The sequence below is a fragment of the Condylura cristata genome, unplaced genomic scaffold (genome assembly GCF_000260355.1).
Source record: "Condylura cristata isolate star-nosed mole 26May11 unplaced genomic scaffold, ConCri1.0 scaffold00008, whole genome shotgun sequence".
Lineage (NCBI taxonomy): Eukaryota > Metazoa > Chordata > Mammalia > Eulipotyphla > Talpidae > Condylura > Condylura cristata.
In genome coordinates, this window is record NW_004567109.1 from 8,075,321 (window position 1) to 8,097,441 (window position 22,121).

Here is a 22,121-nt window from a genome sequence, read left to right on the forward strand (position 1 = left end):
GCGGGTCAGGAGAGGTCTGCCACGCCATGTGGTCACCTCCGGGGCAGGTGGGGATTGAACTCAGGCGGAAGTGGCTTCAGTTTCTCAGTGCAGTGCTTCAACCCGCTGCGCCACCAGGGAGGGCCCTGAAATGCTCTTTTGACAGCACAAAAAGAATAAGAAATAAAGGATAAACTTGAGTATAAATTAGAAAATGTATGGGCAGAGTCCGTTGGTTAAGTGGGGCTCTAGGTGATCTAGAAAGTGCCTTGGAAGATAGGAGGTTGATAGTAATGGAAAACCGAGGGCAGAACTGAACGAGGGCAGAACTGAAGATAGGTGTGTTGGGGGAGAGGGCTGGTGGGCAGGCAGTTGGCAGTGTGACCGAGGGACTGTTTAAAATTATGTAGACTTTCCTTTGCCTTAGGTATGTATCTTCAGTAGAATTTTAAAGCTATTTGATCAGCAGCTTAACAGTGTAGTGGCGGAATTGAAATCCAGTGCTTATACCTCACAAACCTTATCTGACCTAAACCTCCATTTGAATGCTTAGGGTAATTTTTAACTATATAACTATGACATAATGTTGTTGATGGATTTGTAGACCGACTTTTGACAAATGTTTACTAGTTAGAACAAATGTTTCTGATTGTCAGAACTTGCACATACATAAACCACTCAAAATTCATGTTTCACAGATTTTAAATGATTAGCTGGAGCAAATGATTTAAGCAGCATAATTCACTTTTTACTAGGAAGGTAGTCCTAAGAAAGCTGCAAATTCTTTGGCATCATTTCAGATGACTAAATTGAAATCCATTAGTTGTAGGAAAATTTTTAAAAGCATTTCAGGATAGCCCTGTATGTGATAAATTCTGAATGTGCAAACTGATAAATCTCCCACACTTAATCAGTTAAGTCCCATGCCAGCACAAGCCTCTTCCTCTCCACATAGTCCTGCACCCTAGCCCTGGTCAGGTGAATCCTTCCAAAGTACCGCCTCAGTCATGTGTTAAAAACACTTCTGCTGAACTGAGTGCAGGGGACACTCCTGGGCCTGTGTCCTTGCCGAGAGAATGGCCCCAGATTCCTTTCTAGTCTGAAATCTAGTCTGTTCTCCTGGACATGCCTCATGCGTCATCCTGACTCCCACCCCCTTCCCTGCACTTACCCTGCTTTTCTCCCCCTGGATGGCGTGTGTGCCCACCCCCCACCCTTGCTGCTGAGTCTGTAGTTTAAGGCAGCCCAGGTACCACCCTTTTCTTAAAAGACTTAGGAACACCAACAGCTTTCCAGCTAGGTGCATCCCCACCTTCGCTAGTTCCTCCCTTATGCACTGCCGAGCCGCCTTTGTTCGGTTTCTGGGTCCCTGACATGTTTTCCCCTTACCGCAAGCCCCCCAGGGGAGAGACTGTCTTTATTTATTTCTGACTTTTCTTGAACCCGCTACTCGTGCCCTTTAGTGTTGTGTAAATATTTGAGCTTTCAGTTTGTTCTTGAAATAGTCTTGTGGAAAAAGAAGACAATTAGAATTCCTGTGTGTAGATGACTGTTCTTCCAGGCATTTTGCGCACACATGCAGCTCCATGCTCCCTGCCCCCCATCAGGGACAGATGCTTTGACTGGTCCTGTTTTTCATAGGGAGAAACTGATGCTAAGAAGTTATGTCATTTTCCTGAGGACTGAGACCAAGTAACTAGTAAATAATTAGTATTCACCATCATGGTTCACCTGACTTCCCTCCAAGTTCACATACCCTTGTAACTGAAGTATAACAGCTGGTTGTAACAATGCCCACTTCTCAAAGAATTAAGCTGATGCTCAGCTGATGTGCTCCAAGAGGAAAGAAATGTATCCCCATTGTCTTCTACTTAACGTTACCCATTGCACATCTACTATGGAAGGAAAAGAAATTATTGGTACTTTTTCTCCATTGAGTTTTTCTTTAGACTCATCGAACTCATACCCAAGCACTTAATGACCTGTCTTGGCGGAGGAGCTGCAGGTGTGAAGGAAGCGCCTCGCTGGAAAGTACCTTTTGAGCAGTTTGTGGGCCTCAGCCCATTTGTAATCAGTGTATCGCCAGTCAGTGCCCAAAAGGATGCATTTCCTGGCTTGAAAGATTGATTATTTCTCATGGATTCTGCATAATTTCAGGTTTCTCCTTATAAATATCTGTTTATAAGGAGGAACTGAAGAATATCTAGCCATAAATTACCTAAGTGTAGTGCTACAATCCAGATAACTCTGTTCTCATGTGTGACTGACTACTGGCTGGCCACTCTGCTGACCTCTCTCTGGGCTTTACCCATGTGTGCGGCACAGAGTTATGACTTTGGCATCAGACAGTCTGGGCTTGAGTGCCACTCTGTGTACTTGGGTAAGTCACTCAGCACCTCTAAGTCGTTTCCTCTCCTGTCTGAGGATCCTGCTAACCTCTTAAGACAGTTCTGTGAGCCAGATGACAGTGCTTCTCAGTGTAGTACCCCAAAGCGCTTTCCCCCCAGACAGTGTGAGGCAGTGGGTCTCAGTGTGTTCAGGGGGAAATCTTTTTCTGCCTTTAATAATTAGCCCTCAGAGCCCTTTCTCATTTCCCTATACACTATGCTCGCATGTGAACTAGCTAATTAGAGCCCTGCAAAGCATATACAGCTCTTCATTCTTTTATGTGTTCTGAAGGTGGGCTTGTGCTATCTGCACTCATTTCAGAAGACACTTGAGTTTGGCTTTTCTTGAAGCAGAGCACCTTAGTAATGACTTTCACATTTACCTTCCCTATCTTTTCTCCTTTCTGTTGACTGGTTTGCTTGTTCTGATCAGAAGAATCCTGCTCATTGACATCCACCCAAGGAATTCCTACAGATGTTCCAGCTCTTGTCTACTTGGGATAGCCAGGGGAAGGTTTAGGTCTTGTAAAATGGCCACCTTCTCAGTCTGTTTCCTGTGTGCCCGGCAGCAATGTTGACTTTTGAGACGCTGATTAACACAGACGAATTTACCATCTCTGGGTCTTTGGTCTGGCACACTCTTTTTGGTTTATTCACGTGACTTGGCATTTACACATGGACACCTGGGACAATCTGTCTTTGCCTCAAAGGATTAAGTAACACAGTTTGGAGCTGACTTAAAATTATTTTTTCCCCCTCATAAATTGGACCCTAAACATCTTTCATAAATCAGGAATGTTTCTTGGAAATATAATTCTCACTAAACTCAGTCCCAGGGGCACTTTTCTATAAAAGCACATTCTTGTTTGTTCTGTCCTAACAAATGCATTTGATGGTTGTAATAGAGTTGGTAGAAACATGATTGAACCAGAAAGCATTTCTATTATAAACAGGTCAATTTGATGTTAATCCATGTTCAAAGCGTAAATAGAGCTTTATTAAACACAAGACAGCTTTGGGATAGTATTATATATTTTAAAGCAATGGGTCTGGAATGAAGAAGAAATTCCCTACTTAAATAAAATACATATTAAAACCTGATGTACTCCCATAAACAATGCTAATGCCAGTGAAATATAGTCCATTATGCCAAGAGTGGGGGGTAAGTGGTGATCTTCAGCTGGGGCCCCCCTACAGCGCGTTCTCAGCAAGCTGGGGGCAGTCTGTTAACAGCTGAGTGGCCGTTCCATTACGCTTCTGAGGGCTGTCGCACTGTGCCTTGACCAGGTCTGCGTCAGACGCTGCTGGCCGCCTTACACTGCCAGTGTCGAGGCTCGGGTTGTTTGCATTCTGTAGATGAGCCTGTTGAGGTGGTCAGAGCGCCAGCCAGATGTGGAGGAGCTGAGCCCTGCTTTGAACTCGGCCCAGCCGTCCTGCCCCATCTGTGTGCTCTTGCCATTTTCCTCACAGGGAGCAAAGCCCTCATTTTGGGAGAAGCTTTATCTTTTCTTTCAAACATTTAATAAGTTTTTTGGCACATGATTTCTAGGAGCTTAAGAACTTGCTTGTAGTTCCTATGGCGTCTCATGTTCACGAAGTGCCAGTTGGGTATGGCACTTAAGTTTTACCTCATACATCTTGATATAGGTTATTGCACAAATGAAGATAGTTCCTTTGCAACTTTAATTAAAGTTTAGATGCAGATAAGAATTTAGCATGGAGAACTATATGCCTTAGGCTTATGAGTTTTGGAACCTCATTTAAAATGTTAAATGTAAGCAGGAGTGAGATTTTAATTATGTTACTGATAAGTAAAATGACTCTCTGATCTACCCCTCCCCTATGGTCTTTCATAGAAATGTTTTCTAAGTGCATTTTGTGGATTTTTTTCTGTGCCTAGCCAAACAGTGAGCCATGCCCCTAAACTGAAAGCCCAATGGCAGTTACCACTTTTACCAAGTTGACACATGTATTGCTCCAACTTGCTCAGTTTGTGGCTAGTACCCAGAGTGCATGGCTACCCCAAGACTGCAGTCAGATTATGCAGCCTGCCTGTTAATTCTTGCTGATTATGTTTGCTTCTTAATTACTTGCAGAGAAGTAAAGCTTTATGGTCTGTGGCATGATGAGCACTTTTCTAAATAAAGTTGCATTGACTGCAAACTGTCCATATGTCATGGTTACAGGCGGTCAACATGTGCTGCCCCCCCCCCAAGAAATGTGGCTTAAGGTTGTTATTCTTTTAAATTTGTTACAAAATTCACTTGAGCATAAGAGAAGACAAATATTTTATATGTAGTTAGTGGGAGGGAATCTCTGTTGTTTTTGTTATTAAAACAGTATCAGATGAACTGTTAAAGAATTGCTTCTTCCTAAAAATGTGGGCACTAAGCATGCATTCAAGTGCAGGTTAGATTGGTTTGGAGTAATTTCTGTTTGAAAGAATTTGTGCCAGTTCATTTTCCTCTCCGGGAGAAATGGTTGAAGCACGGGATGCTTGCCTAATGTCAATTCCATAAGGCTCCTCTTGTGTGTGTGTGGGGGGGGGGGGCGGGGAGGGTTTTCTGTTTGTTTGTTTTTGCCTCGCCTCCCTCCTTCCGCCTCTAACTGGACTTTGCTATGAGGAAGATGTGAACCTCTACATAATCAGGCATTTCTTTATTTTAGGGTTATTTGTCATTTGAGATAGCCGGGGACCCAAAGAACAGGCTTGACTGGGGGTGGAGGGAGAGACAAAGTTATATAAACTTCATTCATAGTTAAATATTTGCTTCCAGGGTAGGTGAAAAATGCTTTGTACTTTTTCCTTTGCTTTTTTTTCCTGCAAGAGAGCTTGTCCTGCAACAACAAAAAGTGGCTAAAGGTAGAGAAAACTCTTCTCTTTTCCATGCTGGCTTGTTTTTATTGTAAGACAAACCTTTCATGTTTTATTGTTATGAAGTTTAAACTTTGCCTAAAGGTGCCAGTCTTTAGTGGAAACAGCTGCAGAGTTGGTGTCCCGGGATCAGGTGGGAGTTTCTTTGAAGCAGCATGTTGCCTTTTAAAAGAAAATTGAGCATGTGAGAACTTGAACCTGTAAAACTCATCAGCTTTTCCACCATTGTTTATCTCTTAAATAACTAAGATAGCTAGCTAACTGTAAGTAAAACGTTGGGGTGTTAGAAATCATTTTGTGTTTTGTTTTTTAAAGAGAGTAGTCTTGTTATTTTGTGTCTTAAAACAAGGGAACAGAGGGGGGGGTAAAACCTTTTAAAAATGGAAAGTGTCACTGCCCAGTGATTGTGAAGATCACAGCACGTATTAGCTTTTCTTTAAAATTTCTTTTTGGCCTGGTCAATGTCTGTAGTTGAAGCAGAACTGGGTAGCTGGCTTTATACCTGAATTTCAGATCTAGAGAGGAAAGATTTTCTACTCTGCATTCCTTGATTCTGAGGCTTTTCTCACCTTTGTGGCTAAGCAATGCTGGTAGCGGGAGGCCTCAGCACCATTCTTGGGCATCAGAATGCTTTCACTCCTCAGGGGGTAGTGAGAGAGACAGGCATGGAGTCAGAGCGACAAGAAAAATGCCGAAATATTTTCCTTTTGGGCTTTTGATTTGATTGCCAAAAACTTGCCTTCCAGATGGAGAAGACCAAAAGCTCTGATTGTAAGCCATTATGTTTTTACTGGCCCACCTCCCCATCCCATTGCCTGGTTTGGATTGGTGAGCCAGTCCAAGTCCTTTACCTCATTTTCTAGTACCAATTTACTGTCTTACTCATCTCCCAGCTGTAAGGGGGTGAGGCACGTAACCTTGAGCGTGAACCCTGTGCCATTTCCTAAGCCAGGCAGCAGTAGAATCGTGCCAAGGAGTATCAGTCGCGATAGCTTCCATTTCTCTGAAGTTCTGGAATGATGCTGCCCAGGAAGACTTGTGTCTGTGACATGTGAGGTAGGAGTAGCCCAGGAATGAATCTGAACCAGTTCTCTTGGCCTTGTGTAGACTTGTTACCCTGGTTGCCTGGGCATTCTGGGCATGGGAAACAGAGTTTGGTTTTTGGCTACATCATACTTCACTGGCAGCAGAAATTTTGACACTCTGGTTTCCCTTGGGGAGGCAGGGACTGTTGAGTGCTTGAAACTCCAGGGGCATCCAGTGTCAGGACATAGAGGGCTAGTGGCTGTGGAGTCTTGGCAGCCAGAGGCCCAGTTCGCTGCCCTACCACCAACTAAACAGTAACCTGAACCAAGTTCTCATCTGGAAAATGGGGGGTTAATACTCTATTGGATGTTTTTTTGGTTCAAATGAGAATTGGTGGGTGGGTGTGGGGAGGGGGGAAATGTATACTCAGAAGACACTAAAATGTTAGTTCTTTTTCCCTCTCAGGATGGTAGTTTAACCATGTGGTCTACAAAGACTAGTTTTCCACTAGTTTTAACAAACGTTATGTGGAAATTGGGATGACATGAGTGATTTTCAGATTATTCTGCTCTAAATTGGGGCACCAAAGCAGCACCTAATACGGGACCTGTTGGACAGGCAAAGTAATGATTTTTAATTCAGACTCATTTGTATGGGCTCACCCATGGGAAATAAGTACACAACATAGTCAAGTAGGACAGGAGAGGATCACCAGAAGTCATCCGGATAAATGGCATAACCGCTCTTCAGGCCAACTTCAACTGGATTGTCACACAGGTGCAAAAAGAATTCCTTGAATCAAAAGAGGTGTGGATTAGCTTGCCTGTGATGACATTTTCTGTGTTTGCAGCTGAGAGATCACATTGTTGGCTGAGGAGCAGTTTGAATTTTCACACATTAGCCTGAAATCATGGTTAGACAGAAAAGAAGCCCTTGGAATTTCAACAGCACATATTTGAAAACCTTAAGGCAAGTGGGACTTTGTAGTTAGTTCTGAAGAAGTTGGTCAAGGGCTCTGCTGAACCATGAGGCAGATATTTAGTCAGAAGCATCAAATGCTCCAAAAGGCTGTCTGTCAAGTCTTAAAACAACAACAGATTTTGGCTCTCTGCCTTGGCATGTGTAGCTAACTTTTTTGAGGACCTGTATCACTACAGTGAGCAAGGAGGTGTTCCCCCCCCCCCACAGTGGTACCACAAATATTTTTAATGTCTATATTAATTTCAATACTTTATGAAAAAATACCATTCAAATTATGATTGTACCAATTTTAAATTGAGGCTTAATTTGTTAATTAGATCTCACATTGACTATTTCCAAAAACTGACTAAATGTGCAGGGTGACTTGTGACTTTTGCAGAAATTGAGATGGTAGCACCGAATTGACCAAGGCTTGAGACATACTAGTGAGAGTGTGGATTTAGTCTATTGATAAGGGCAGGACCTACCTACCATTCCAAGCTTAGATTCCTGTGAAATGAAATTTAAAATTTTTTTTTCTTCCAGACAATTAAAATAGGCTTCTGTTTTATTTTCTTTCTTTTATTTAAAAAATGGTGATTAAACATGTTCTGTGACCAAAATGAGGGGATGGATTTAATCTCCACATTTGGGGGGATAGCTTGATAGCACTGAAACTAACCCCTGCACCACCAGGGAGGTCCAGTCTGCATATTTGGGCCTCTTGGAGTTGTGTATTCCCTGTCTGGACATTCTGCCTTGTGTCTGATTTTGGGGATTGTGATGCATCATTCCACTCCATCTTTCTTAAAAAGTAGCCAGCACAGTCACGGGGCATCTGTTTTGATGTGGTATCCCTCCAGAAATAGTGCAGGAGAGCCCAGGGTGCTCGAGGCTATTTACAGGTGGTGCAGAGCGTCTCAAGAACTGTCTCTGGGCTTGTTCTCACCCCCAGGACTTGTCTAGACAGAATGGGAATGACGTTTTTATCCCCTGTTGTGAGCTTGGGGACGAAAGGTATCCCTTAAGCCTCTGATGGTAGGAAAGGCTAGAAATGAGAAAATGAACTGCATACCAATTTATGTGAAAGTGCTCTTGTTCACATTCATGAAACACTGGTTTTTGTCAGGTTACTGTTACAAGTTTTAACATGTTTGCGCCCCCCCCCCCTTTTTTGTAGGTACTGGATTTGGATTAGGACTTATTTTCTCCCTTACCTTCTTTAAAAGTAAGTGTGACTCTTACTACCTTATACCATAATGTCCTAGAAGAGTATGCACATACCTAGCAGGAACACTCCTGGAAGGCACATAGACACATAGCTGCCAGCCCCTCTTCTTGGGGCTTAGGCCAGACACTCTGAATGAGCGAGACAAAGAATGTGCACTCAAAAAAGGTCAGAGTGGGTTGGGCGTCTCTAGAATCCCCTCTGGGCATTAAGTCAGGATGCTCGATATCTTAAATATGATATCATTTTGAAAACTTGTGCTTACTGCCAGTGAGTCATTTGGCCAAATCTGTGTGCTCAAATACTTCTAATTAATTACAATTCTTAAAGAGACTAAAAAAATCAGAGTCCTGTTGGTTATAAAAACAAGTGGACCAGAAAGCACTTTTTTTTTCTTTTTGGCCAAAAACTCTCCTGAGCAATGGGCAAGCAATATTTTCATTCTGTGGAAGAACTTCTGAGGTTTTAATATTGAATAGTAGCTAAGGGGTTATTTTAAGGGGAATATAAACTAGAGACTCATGGTTAACACAATGCTGATATGAAGTGATCAGTGTAGACTTACATACCTTATGCTTCCTGTAAATCAAAATATGTAAATATTGGTGAAATCTTAAATTTTTTAAAAATTTAGTCACTTTACTGATAGGTAGTATCAGTACTTTTTTTAAAGATGTATTTATTTGTGCATACAGAACTGGGGTACAGGCCAGAGGTGCAGGGGTGGTGAGAGGATTCACCAGAGACAGAGTGGGGAGCAGAACAGGCAGATGGACGAAGTACACTGCTGAGGGAGCAGCGGGTAGATCAGGAGAGGTCTGCTGCGCCCTGTGGGTCACGTCCAGGGCAGGGATCGAACTCATGCTGAAGTGGCTTTAGCTTCTTAGTGCTGTGCTTTAACCTGCTGTGCCACCAGGGAGGGCCTGCCTGGTAGTGTTATTATTTTTTTTTTTTTTAAGTTAATTTTCCAATGGTATTTCTGTTGAGGTTCAATAAGCAAATAGAGACTGATCGAGAACTACAGAAAGGTTCAACTATGGCTGCTTTTTTCATATTGTACCACTTATTAATATTTCTATTTAACCATAGATACTTTATTATAAATATCTGACTATATAAGTTTACTAATTTAGCTCATTGTCATTCCTGTGGTGCATGTCGAGTATTGAACCCTGAGCAAATGTGTGTGTGTGTCAGAGAAAACACCGTCTTGTCTTAATGATTCCCTGTTGGGCTTCCCCACCTTGCCCATAGGACGAATGTGGCCATTAGCCTTTGGTTCTGGCATGGGACTGGGGATGGCCTACTCCAACTGCCAGCACGACTTCCAGGCTCCGTATCTTCTACATGGAAAATACGTCAAAGTGAGTACAAAGTTGATACTTCTCTTTCTTTCGAAAGAACAGAAGTTTTTTCTTGGCAGATTCTTTATGGTGCATGGAATTAATAAACTGTGTGTTATTGAGGCCCCATTGAGATCCTAATTATTCTCTGTTCCTTAGTGATGTGGACGCCCCTTGGGGGCTTAACGTCTGTGTCTTTTCCCTGTAGCGTGAGGTACATGTGTGCATTCCAGTGTATGCTCAGCATGGAAGGCTGGAGTGGCGAGCCTGTTGAGAGGTGGCCGTCCTGTAGAGTAGACGTGTGGTTACAGCTCTTTGTTGACCATCTCAGAGTGCCCTGTAAGCATGCCACGTGCTCAGGCTAACCTGAAGATGTGGCACTCCGTCATCATCACCACTGTGGTGCTTTTTATTGAAGAGCACAGGTTCTTAATTTTAAGTCCCACAGGAGTCTGCTGAAGTACTTGGAGAGAGGCAGGCAAGATGAGAAATGACAGCAGGTACCACCAAGGGAAGGAGTTTCTCGGTCTCCAGAGTTTCCATGTCGCAGCCTCTACCATTGCCTTGCTCAGATGACTGTCTGTCCTGGGTCTAGGTGCAAGGGTCACAGGAGGATGGGCATTCCTGGGGACAGAGGTGGGATTTATTTTCCTATCCCCAGGGCTTGCAACTTAGGGAGGCACTCAAATAAATGCAAAATGAAAGGATAAAATAAAGCGCCCAGCCTGTTAGATGGGTTGATGGCCTCAGGCTTGCTCAGATAGAATCTTACAGCAACACAGCCTTCAGCGAGGGCGTCATAGTCAGTGGATGTGTGCAGTCATTACCACGTCGACTACCCACTGAGCTAGAATCACAGCAGTGGGCCAGTGCAGGAGCCCTGAGACCCAGGCGTGGGGCCTGCTCCTCTGTGATCTTGAGTCTTTTCTTTTGAGAGTCCTATGTCCATAGGAAACAATCTATAAAACCAGGGCAATAATTTATACCTACAGCCTTATTGGGAGGACTAAGTGTGAAAGTGTTGTTAGCTGTTGAGGTCCGTATCAGTTGTAACATTGGTCACTGTCATTCAGGCCAACCAAAGAAGCGTGACTGACTTGTCCATTGTTCACAGTAACAAGTAGAGCAGAAAATATGCTACAAATGAGTGTCCTAATTCTGGTCTAAAGTAAGGCCACAAGGGTCACCGAATCTCAAACAGTATCCTACCACTGCACAGTAGCCTCTTAGACTCCACTCAAAGGCCAGCTGCCTACCCACAAATCTGTGCGTGTTTGGAGAGGGAGTTGGAAGCAGGGAGAGCTGGCCAGGTAGGAAGCCTGGCAGCCCTTTCGCAGCGCTCCAGGTCCACTGCTGGCCAAAGCTGGGGGTGGGGGTGGGGGGACAGTGCAAGGAGAGGTGCAGCTGCAGCACCAAAGCCGCTGCTCCCAGACGTCACTTTCTTGGCAACAGAGATGAACCGGGAGAGGAACTTCCGGTCTTTTAATTTTTCAAAATGTTTTCTTTGTTATAAACGGTGTTGTCATGGATAATGGCTCAGGGGTGAGTGCGTGCATATTGTACATTTAATAGCCAGGAGTCACTGTGGAAAGTATTGCTCCATTTTTACAACCTGTGGGTACCGCTCCAGAACATACTATCTGAACTTGAGTGTGTCTGGCTGCTGTCGTCCTCCATTGTCTGCGAGCAGGGCATAGTCCTAATTCAGTGCCCTTTCGACATAGTCATGTCATGGTGACTGCTTGTTGAGCACCTGGGGACTGTCCTGGACACTGTTGACTCTTTCTCCAGACCTCCCAGTAGATTTGCGAGAGAAGTTTTTATTACCCTCAGTCAGCACATGAGAAAGGAAACGTTACTTTATGTTGAGGAACGTGTCAGAGAGCTAATCATGAATGAGTAGTCACAGGTCAGTGCCGCACTGCTCCCCACCTGTGGGCTGTCCCTTGGACAGGTTTTAGGAATAGTTACTCAGGCCTGTTCACTTATTTCCCATTCTTCTCCCTCCAAGGCCCATTTTAGGAGCCTGGCAGGTGTGCCTACAGTTCTCTTGTCAGTGTTTGAGCAAACCAGGTGTGGTTTGGGGCTCTTTGCTCCTGGTCTGACCGACAGCAGCCAGTTGGGGAGGGCCGTTAAGAGCTGTCGCCTGTTCTAACTGTTGCTCTTGCCTTCCAGGAGCAGGAACAGTGACAGACCCCAGGACATCCCAGTGGGAGGAGAAGAGAATCATGTTTATTCCTCAGGAATACTGAAGTGCCCTGGAGTAAGCTGAGTTCTTCTGTAACAATGTTATCAGTAATGCTTTCAACTCCAGCACACTGTTTATGTATTTGAAACCAAGTCTGTTTCTTGTTTTGTATTTTCTCTCTGGAAATTGCAAGGAGGTGGTCTTAAAAAAATAAATTAAACAAAAATAGGCAGCCCTTTTTTTCTTTGCCTTGGGTCTCTGAGTGTGAGGAAGACAGCTGCCAGCCACAGTCACTTCTGGGCCCCACCTCTTGAGAGCCTTCCTGAAACTGCAGCCCTGTGTACTTTCCCCACTCTTCCCCTATAGCTAACCAGTACATTTTTCAGAACTGCCCCCACCTTGTTCGGGGAGCGGGGCCTGCTTTTCTGTCCTAGGGAGCCTGGGCGCGCCATGTGTTGCTCTCCGCGCTAGGCCTGAGGACGCAGAGCCGGCTTGACCTTGCCCATGGCCCTCTCTGCTGAGGCTTCCTGCAGCTTCTGAGTTTGACATGGTCCAGGCATGAGCCTGGGGCGGCTGGTGGGTGACCAATGCGAGGGCCACATTTGGGGTTGATTTATCTTCACGTAACATCTGAAGATCAGGACAAAAGGGTCGCTGTTAAAAATGCCTGGCTGAGTTTACTCCTTTGGCTTCACTTGAACCAAGGAGACTGGACACACAGTAGTAATGTCTTCTGAGAATGGGCAGACCTATCTTTCCTTTCTTTTATCTTCATAGTAGCAAGGGCCGAGGGGAGCTAGTGGATGAAGGTGAATGGTTTTGATTGTTTAATAAAGCAAGAAAAAATGGTTAAAACGCAGCACTCTGAAGAGTTCCGCAGGCACTACAGCATGGGTTTGATTCCCCGCCAGAGCTGACCCACATGGCGTGGCAGACTTCTGACACGCCTGCTGCTCCCCACAGTCTGTCTGCCTGTTCTGCTCCCCACTCTGGTGAATCCTCTCACCACCTCCCCACCCCGCACACCTCTGGCCTATGCCCTAATTTTTGTATGCATACATAATCTTTTTTTAAAAAAAATAATAAATTCAATTGGGCAGAGCTGGGTGCGCTCCTTTGGTCTGTAAATGTTGATTCCGCATCTGCCATGAACTCTCAGCACTGTTCTTAGCAGCAGAGGTGAAAACATAGCACAGACCTCTGCCTTCAAGGAGCTTAGATTCTAGTGGAAAGGTGAACCTGCCAATTCCCTCTGGACTTGAATATGGAGGGTGGAGAGGCACAGTGTGGTGAAACCAGCTAAGTCTTCTTAGGGTGCCCTGGCCGAGGAGGGGAGTTGTGGACAGAGGCCTGAATTTGACCTGGGTGTCCCAGATGGACAAAGAGGAAGAAAGGGAGCTCGTGCAGAGGCTCAGAGCCACAGCATGTGTGCTGGAAGGCATTCCGCACAGCCAGAGTGGCACGGTGGGCAGGGAGGCGGCTGTGCGCTGGGCTGGAACTGGTGTCTGAAATGTCTGTTAGATCTCAGTGCTTACAGCTGTTGTCATGGGTGGACTGAGGGTAGCAAATACCCCCTCGTTTTCCCCTCTCTCACCCTTTGTCCCTCTTCCCTTTCTGGAAAGGCACGCTGAACTCAACAAAACAGGCAGTGGCTCCTCCACCCTGCGAGCTGCCGAGGCTTCTCTGCACTGTGAGCGTTTTTGCTTCTTTGGGTCAGTGGAAGCCAGGGGAGGCCATGGACCGCATAGCCTCCTGCGCTTCCTGCCCTGCTTACTCCACCGCAGGACAACCAAAGTAATTACAGAAAAACCTTGCAACCTGTTACATCCCTTCCACTTGTATTCTCCATGTTTACTTTAAAAGTTTATATTTCCCTTCAGTTTTTCCATCTTCTTTCAGCAGGGAAAGAAAATAGTAAGTCACCTTCCAAAACAGACAAAGAGAACCCCAGCGTGCCCACTAATTCTCTAGCTGGGCCAGGGGGTGGGAGCAGCAGTGGGCTCTGGAGTCAAGCTGTTCGGTCTCGTTTGTTATTAGATTTTAGGCGTTTATTTGGATGGATCCCTTTCCCCAGCACCTTGGAAGTACCGTTTAATGTGTTTTGAGAAGCTGGTTAGCTCTGTGAGGGAATAGTTCTGGGCAAAGGCCAGCCAAAGGAAGCACTGGCTGTTTGCTTTAATTCCAAAGTACTTGGTATTCCTGCCTTGAGCTCTGCACACGGACTGGCCTGAAGCACAATGCTCGATCTTGTCCCCACTCCCTGCCCCCATTTCAAATCGGCCTCCAGAGAGTTCCAGATTGTTGGCAAAGGCATACATTCTGTTCTACTTTAAGTTTCATTAGAAATTCAAATCCTCCAGGGCCCTCATGGAGTCATGAAACTTTGCTTCTTGTCTGCCCTTCTGGAACCAAATACAAGGAAGTTCATGGGGTTGGGGAGAGAGTGATGGGAACCCACTGGGCATCGGACACTAGGATTAAGCTGTGGCGTCCCAAGAGTGGCCTGCTCTGCCAACATACATAAATGCAGACAGTCTAAGCTCGACACTGTGTAATTTGGCCCAGAACAAAATGTAGTTTGAACTCATTTAGGTGAATGACTTTGGCATTCCGTGTACCCACAGGGGCCTTTATCAGGCTGCATTTGCCTATGGGGAGGTTTGCCTTTGTTGGGCAAACTCACACTCAGAACTCACACTGTTGCACGTGATGAGGTCTCTCATCTTCCCCCAAAGGACTGGACACAGCCTGGAAATCCTGCTCACAGGCCATGAGAGGTTGGGCGTGAGGAGTTTTGCCTTTAGCTTTCTCAAACCTCACTGTTTACTTTTTTTTTTCCCCAATGTAACCAGACCATAATTACATTTTGCTTGTCATGGCTCAATCTGATGGTATTGTTAAAGGACTATTTTTGAACCTGTCCAAATAAACTCAGCAAAGTGTTTCCACAAGGGTGTCCTCCGTGGGGTGGGAACAGCCGCCTTCGTCCTGAGCGGTACTGAGACGCACACGGTTTCCTGTTGCATGCTTTCTAATTACATAAATGCGAAGGGGTGGAAGAGAGAAAGTGGAAATTCTAAGTACCCAAAGGAATGTTACATTTAGAATAACAAGCTCATCTGGAAGCTATCACCACTTTTTTTCTCTAAACTGCAAGCACCACTTCCCTTCGGACACCAAGAGATGAAGTTGGGGTGCACACAGACCTGGGCAGGAGCAGGGCAGAAGCCCCCGTGCCCCCTCAGCAGCCTTTGTGTGGAGTAAATATGAGGAGTGCTAACTCCATGAGTAAACCACCTGGGAGGAGAAGGAGGGTGAACTCTGAAGAGGGAAGGGCTGGGTGCAAGTTAAATCCCCAAACACTTGCCAGGTGAAGGTTGGGGTTCTCTGACCTCTTAAACATCAGTAGCATCTGTCTAGGAGGAAAACATAATACATCCTACTTAATGGGCTTTGAAGTCAAATACCTGTGTCGACATAAGTATTTAAAAAGCAGATGTTGCCATTTGAGCCATGGTGGATAGGGTACAGCTTATTAATGGGGAGGAAGATGAGACTTTTCCAGAAAAGAAAGGGCACCTTCCTTGGGCTCCAGGAGTCAAAAACCGCAATATCTGAGGTGAGGAGGGGTGTTGCCGATGACTTCCTGATGAAAAAAACCTAGACATTGCTGGAAAACACTGCAGCTCCATGAATAAGCATTGACGTCATTTGCCCTCACTCTTCTTCATTGGAGACCCACGCCAGTGAAGCCATTAACCTCGTGAAACTCCACACTAGCTTTTTAAAAACCAGAGTTTCTGAATGCAGGGTCTCCATACTCAGCCAGGAGGGGCGGGGGAAGGGCACTGAAGACGAAACGTAACCAGGAACTCCGCGTGGAACGTGAGGATCATGGGAAACAGGACTCAACCGTTTGCATTCAGGGCAGCCGGTTCAGTTGTGGGCTCCTCGCTTCAAGAGTTCAGGGCCAGAGATGTCAGTGGGGGAAGGCGATGTTAAGAATTCCTGGAGGAATTCAGGAGTGGGCAGGAGACGAGTCTTAACTAGGGAAGAAACCAGGCCTAGAGAAAGGAGCTCATTATCAACTGTCCGTCAACTTTCTAGGCCTGGTCGAGCCAGTCTGAGACAGGCACAGCCTCGTTTGATCACTTCAAATGAATATGTAATCATCATGTTTACTGGGCACATGTTCTGTGCCAGTTACTGTTCTGAGGTTTTCTATATATTATGATGCTTAATTTTTACAACGATCCTATGAAAGAAGTGCTATTATCCTTGTTTTATAGATGAAGAAACATTCTGAAAGGATAAATTAACTGCTCAAGGGCTAACAGGTGACAGGTGGGATATTTTTACCTGATTCTAGAACCAGATTTCACTACTGTGGTTGCAAGTGGTTATTCACAGTGGCTTGGTCTAGTTTAAATCTTACTGGACACATGAGAATTAGTCTCAACTCACTTTCTTTGAGTTTAGGAGGTTCCGTAGTGTGGTGTGGTTACCACATTCGACTGACACTTTTCATTGAAGTTAAAATGGTTAAGAACTAGTTGATCCGGGGCCTCCCTGGTGGCCTCGGGGGTAAGACCCTGAGTTCGATCTTTGGCCTGTGAGTTAACCCACAAAGGCAGCAGACACTTGTCTCTCCATCGCTCCCCTCCACGCTGTATTTCAGTCGGTTGGCCTGTTCTGCTTCCCAAGCTGTCTCTGGTGAATCCTCTCGCCCCTACACCTCTGGCCTGTACCCCCAAAATAAATATTTTTCTATGCAAAAATAATTTTTTTTTTTTTTTTTTAAGAACAAGTTGATTCAATTTGAAACCAACTTTAATACAATTCTTAGGGTCAGTAACCAAACAGTTGTCAGTCAGAGCTTGAGGTCACTGTTATGGATGAGTTTTGTTAAATCCTTGAAAATAAAGCATCGCGACATTCTGATCTGTATATCTTTAAAACTATCTTATCTATTGGCATGTCGCTCAGTGTCTGTCACTCCTGGCCTCCGATGTGTCTTCCTTCTGTATGGCTGACTGTGATGCAGAACCAGAGTGCATATTTACTCTAGTCTTTATGGTATAGTTTTATCCTTGCTATATTCTATAGCTTTAAAACCCTTAAATTAACTTGCTTTTTAAGTGGGTGGTCCTGACCCATCATTTCTATGGGTCAGTAACCTTCAGTTGGAAGAACAGCTTCCTCCGTCTTCTCACTATAGAGCATCCTCTGTTCTCATCTGAGCTTCATCCCTGGGTCACTGTAATCACGAGAAGGTCACTTGATCTCCCTGGGCCTCCTTGTGAGACGGTTGTGACAATCCCTTCCTGCTCCACGATACAAATAGGAGGTTAGCGCTCTGTTACTGAGCAGAAGCCAGCCACAGCATACTATGTTATCAGTATAATCAGTTGTGGGAAAGTTAGACTCATCTCCCACAAAGCCCTCTCAATGGTGGTATCATGTGACCAACTTTTAGACAACAGAAATAAGACCACCACCCATCCAGACTTTTTCCTCTCTGTGGTGCACTTAAGGGTAACCCAAGTTCTACTTGTTTTACCAAGAAGTCTCCTGTCAAGGAGTAGAGAAGTAATTATGATCTGTCCTTAACCTAGTGAGATACCTTCTGAAGGTAGACAGGCCACAGAAGGTACAGCACAGACCCCGCAGGTGAGTAGCCATTTCTCTTGCGCTTTGTCGAAACCTCTCCCTGAGCCCCAGAAAGTAGCCATCAACTTCTTTTTGACCTGGACCTGTGAGCTGTACAGTTCAGTAAAGGAAAGGGAGCCTAGGGGGTTTCTTTCCCCTTGCCAGATCTCTGCAGGTCTTCCAAAGGCCCCCAGCTTCCAGCCTCTGCTGCTCCCAGCAGCCTATGCTAATGGAGTACCCTGCTTCCTGATGAGAGATTTTCAGTGTCTCCCGGATAATGCCCAGAATATAGATTCAGATTACTTAAGTCAGTATTCAAGACTCCCTTTCTACATGCCCAAACCCCCCCCCCCCCCGCCATGGGGTTCGAGAGGGACTAAGAGCCAGGACTCTAGCTAGGCTTTGGGGGTTTGAATCCCAATTCTCACATTTATTTGCTATAGGCCTTGATAGTTACTTACTCTGCCCTTGCTTCAGTTTCCCCATCTAAATGGGGACAGTGATGATTATACCCACCTCAAAAGGCTGCTGTGGGGATTAACATGAAATTCCCTCTGACAGTGCCTGGTCTATGGTCATGCCTAATCGTCCCCTCCCTGATTCTCCAAGAGCGGCCAGTGGTAAAACAAATTGGATTCTGTCAGGCATTCCCTGCACCAGACCATTCAAACTTTTCTCCCATATGGAGAAAATGTCAAAAGTCAGTTCAGTGGACTCCAGATCCCGGATGAGATCCAGGCCTCCGGGTTCCCATCTGGGGTTGACTCCACCAGCCTCTTCCCTGGCTCCTCAGGGCACAGGCCTACCTCAGGGCGTTTGTACCTCCTGGCCTCTGCTCAGGTCACGCCTCCTCAAAGCCTTCAAGTCTTTCCTCAGTTGTCTCCTCCTTCCTGGGCCTTTCCTGTCCTTTCTCCCATACCTTCTAACCCTCTTCCCCTGATTGATTTTCTCTGTCATTTCTCAATACCTCCATCTTTACCTATATATGTTAATGGTTGTCCCCCACTAGAATGTTTTCCGAGGGCAGAAGTTTATGGATTGCTGGGTTTTGGTTTATTTGTTTTGTTGCTGTACCCTTGCCATTTGAACAAAACCCGGCGTGTAGTGGGCATTCAAACTTGGCTGAGAAACAAATAGTATATTAACTATTTTAATAAAAATCATTCCTAGAACACATTTTCATAGGGATGACAAATCTGTTCAAACAACAGAGTTCCATCTCACAAGCCAAATGTACTGATTTGCTGGTGGCTGCCTAGAGGAACTCACAAGGGGGGCTCTGGGGCTCTTTGTGGCCGATAAGGACAGTTACAGGAATTGGGGTCTGAGGGCCATGTGCTAGTCAAAGATCAGTCTTACTTGTCCCTCTCATAGTCGGTCTGCCTTCTCACCTCTCCCGTCTGCTTATTTCTCACCCACCTTTCCCATCCTCTCTGGCAAGGCTTCCGGAGCCCCCGGGCCCTCTCTGAACGCCTTGGCCCTCATGGCTGGGCAACGTCCTTGGCAGTTAGCTTCTCCTTTGCTCTGCAGCTTCTCGCTTGTGTGTCTGCCCTTTTCCTGGAAACAGGCCTCCTGCCTTCCATCTCCACTCCTGAGGCTGTGTTGACACTTAGGAAGTAGGGGGAAACAAAACCATTGTTTTAGTTAAGACTTTTGGGGAAGTAAAGTAACAAACTTTCAAATCAGCCTGGAGATTGTAAAATACTGAAGAAGCCCTTGGGCCCGGGACAAAACGCTGCAGGCAAGTACCAACCCCCCTCGGCTTGTTGGCCAGAATTCTGCCCTTCCTGTGACTCAGCACCCCAGCACTGCCCCAATGCCCCTCAGCTCAGATTCTTCAGAGAGAGACGCTGCCCTGCTGGCCCTGACCAGTCGTGCTCCCAGGAGGGCAGGTGGGTGGACAGCAAACTTGGCCGCTGGGCTGTGTCCTTCATGGGCGTGCTGGAGGCCATTCTCATGTGGGGAGTGGGGCAGAGCTGGGTCGCTTCGGTGCTTGTCTTTTCTCCAGTGCTCAGGCTACAGAAGAAGCGCTGTTCCCATGAATTTAAGTGGAGCACAAAATCCTAAGGGAAAAGCTGTGTCGTGGGATATTGAAGATGTGCTGAACTCTTGTGGAAGGAGAGAAGGTCTTAGCCCACTTGCTCATGGGTGTGGAGGCTGCTGGGACCTGAGAAATGGAAGATGGACGTAAAGAAATTGATCTTCCCTGCTGCCATGGCCGTCTGGCTTACCATCTCCACGGGCAGCAGGGCATGGGCGCTGCCGAGGCCCTCTCCTGAGAGCCCAGCACATGCAGGCAGGCGGCTGTCCCCGTGGGGTTAGGCAGTCCAGCCCAAGAACCCGAGTATTCCAGCCCATGGGACATGGGGTGACAGAGCATGGTGAGTGGCTGAGACAGCTGCTGCCCGATTCCTGCTCGCGCCAGCCTGTCTTCAGATGAGCAGGCAGCTGTCACCACTGGAATGGGAAAAGGATGAAGCCTGGAGTCCCTTATTCAGTTTACATTTCCACTCCAGGGCCTCCCTGGTGGCACAGGGGTCAAGTCTCAGCAGTCTCAAGCTACCACCAGCCCCTGTGGCAAGAGTTCCATCCCCAAGTTCCATCCTGAGCCAGGGAGCTGACCCACATGGCACAGCAGACCTCTCCTGTCCCACCTGCTGCTCCCCTCAGCAGAGGATTTCAGTCAGTCTGCTGTTCAGTTCCCCACTGTTTCTGGTGTCTTCTCACATACCCCCACCTCTGACCTACACCCCAGTTCTTGTATGCATAAATAATTAATCTTTTAAAAATATAATTTTCCTCTCCAAAATACCCAGAATTTCATTCTCATCTTTGACCCGTCTTCTCCTCTCACTTCCCCCATTCTTAGCACTGGATGCTCGTCTTGGTTCTTGAAGACGCCATCCTACCAAGGGCATTTAAAACTTGTCCTGGCCCAAGGGCCCTCCCGCAGGCACCTAGGCTCCATTCCTCCCTGCAATTGGCCAAGGCCGCACCTGCCACGCCCTTCCTGTTCCTCAGACCCTACAGCCTGGCCACCTTCTCATTCCACTCAGCCTGCCAGGGACTGGAGGAGGCCCAGGACATGGCTGAGGGTGGACCCAAAGTCAGCTATCTCCTTCTGCTCCCCCTGTACTGAGTGGCTGAGTGAGCCTGGGAGACCCTTGGACTGGGGGCACAGGGAGGACCAGATAGTGGCAGCTGTACTTCCGAGTGTGCCCCAGCCAGACTCTGCCTCAGGCACATGCCGGTAGTGAATTATCCCAGCAGCCTGCAGTGGGGACTCTTTCTGTTCCTCCTTTGCAGATGAGGAAATTGAGGCTCTATGAGGAAGGCGAGAAGGCTTGTGGCTTGGGACTCTGCTTCCCTGCCTCCCTTTGCTGTACAAGAGCCTCCTTGAACGAACCTTCCTTCTCTGGGGCTATTTTCCAGAAACCACGCTGAGCCCGGGCCTCCATTTGTCTCTTTGCATCCTGGTCACTTCTTTAGCCCTGCTTAGTTTCTCTCTCTCTTTTTTAATATTTAATTTTAATATATGGCACAGGCCAGAGGTATTGGGACTATGAGAGGATTCACCAGAGACAGGGTAGAACAGGCAGATGGACGAAGTACACTGCTGAGGGGAGCAGCGGGCAAGACAGGAGATGTCTGCTGAGCTCTATGGATCACCCCCAGGGCTGGGGATCGAACTTGCACTGGGGTGGCTGTGGCTAGTTTGCAGTGCTTCCTCCTTACCTGTTGTGCCACCAGGGAGGGCGGGTTCTTAGTTTCTGAACACTTGGATGTCAAATGTTGAGAGAAAGTCGTCCATGCACGTTTGGGCTTGCTGCCTCCCTAGTCCACTGTTATGTCCCTAACACCTCTGTCCCGGCTGACACATACATAATACGGTAGAATAAAGACTTGTGCAAGGAAAGAAATGTGACCCATCCACAGCCCCCAGTATCCCCAGCTGCGTTTTACAGGTCAGGAAACCTCGGCCCAGAAAAGCGACAATTTTGCAAAGTCCCAGAGTCAGTGGGTGATGAAGCAGGAACTCAAACCCAAGCCGGACAATTCCAGACGCTCCCAGGATGAGTCCTAATAATGGCTTCTTCTCGCTTTAAACGGAGCGGTGTAGACACTCTTGTTCTTTCTCTCCCGGAGGCAGGAAGGAGTGCGGTTCTCCAGCCTCAGTGCCAGCCCCGTGACCCCGCGGGCTGCGCGGGGAAGGAAGCCCCGTGCTTGTTTTCCCTTTCTCCTGGAGAGTGCAGAGGTTTGGACCCCTGTGGAGGCCAGGCTGACAGGATTAGAGGAAACAGCTGGCCCGCCCGTGCCCTGCAGGGGGCGGGGGGCGGGGTGGGAGCTCACATTCCCGGGACTCGGGGAGGGAGCGGCTCCCCACAGCTCAGTCACATTCCAGGTCGGTCATTTTCCTGAGCCCAGATGTTTGCTAATGAGCTGGAGAGAGAGGTTTTCAGCCCTCTACCCCGACTCTGGGGCCCCA

The 22,121-nt window shown here is 46.7% G+C and overlaps 1 protein-coding gene across 1 annotated transcript in view; it reads left to right on the forward strand.

The window, feature by feature from the left end:
* MINOS1 (mitochondrial inner membrane organizing system 1) overlaps positions 1 to 12,222 on the forward strand; it is a 29,468-nt gene extending 17,246 nt beyond the window's left edge. Inside the window, exons 2-4 of the mRNA XM_004678560.2 lie at positions 8,408 to 8,455; positions 9,710 to 9,819; positions 11,974 to 12,222. Coding sequence (XP_004678617.1) covers positions 8,408 to 8,455; positions 9,710 to 9,819; positions 11,974 to 11,988 — 173 coding nt within the window. The 3' untranslated portion in view covers positions 11,989 to 12,222. The remainder of the gene's footprint in view (positions 1 to 8,407; positions 8,456 to 9,709; positions 9,820 to 11,973) is intronic.
* The last annotated feature ends 9,899 nt before the right edge of the window (positions 12,223 to 22,121 follow it).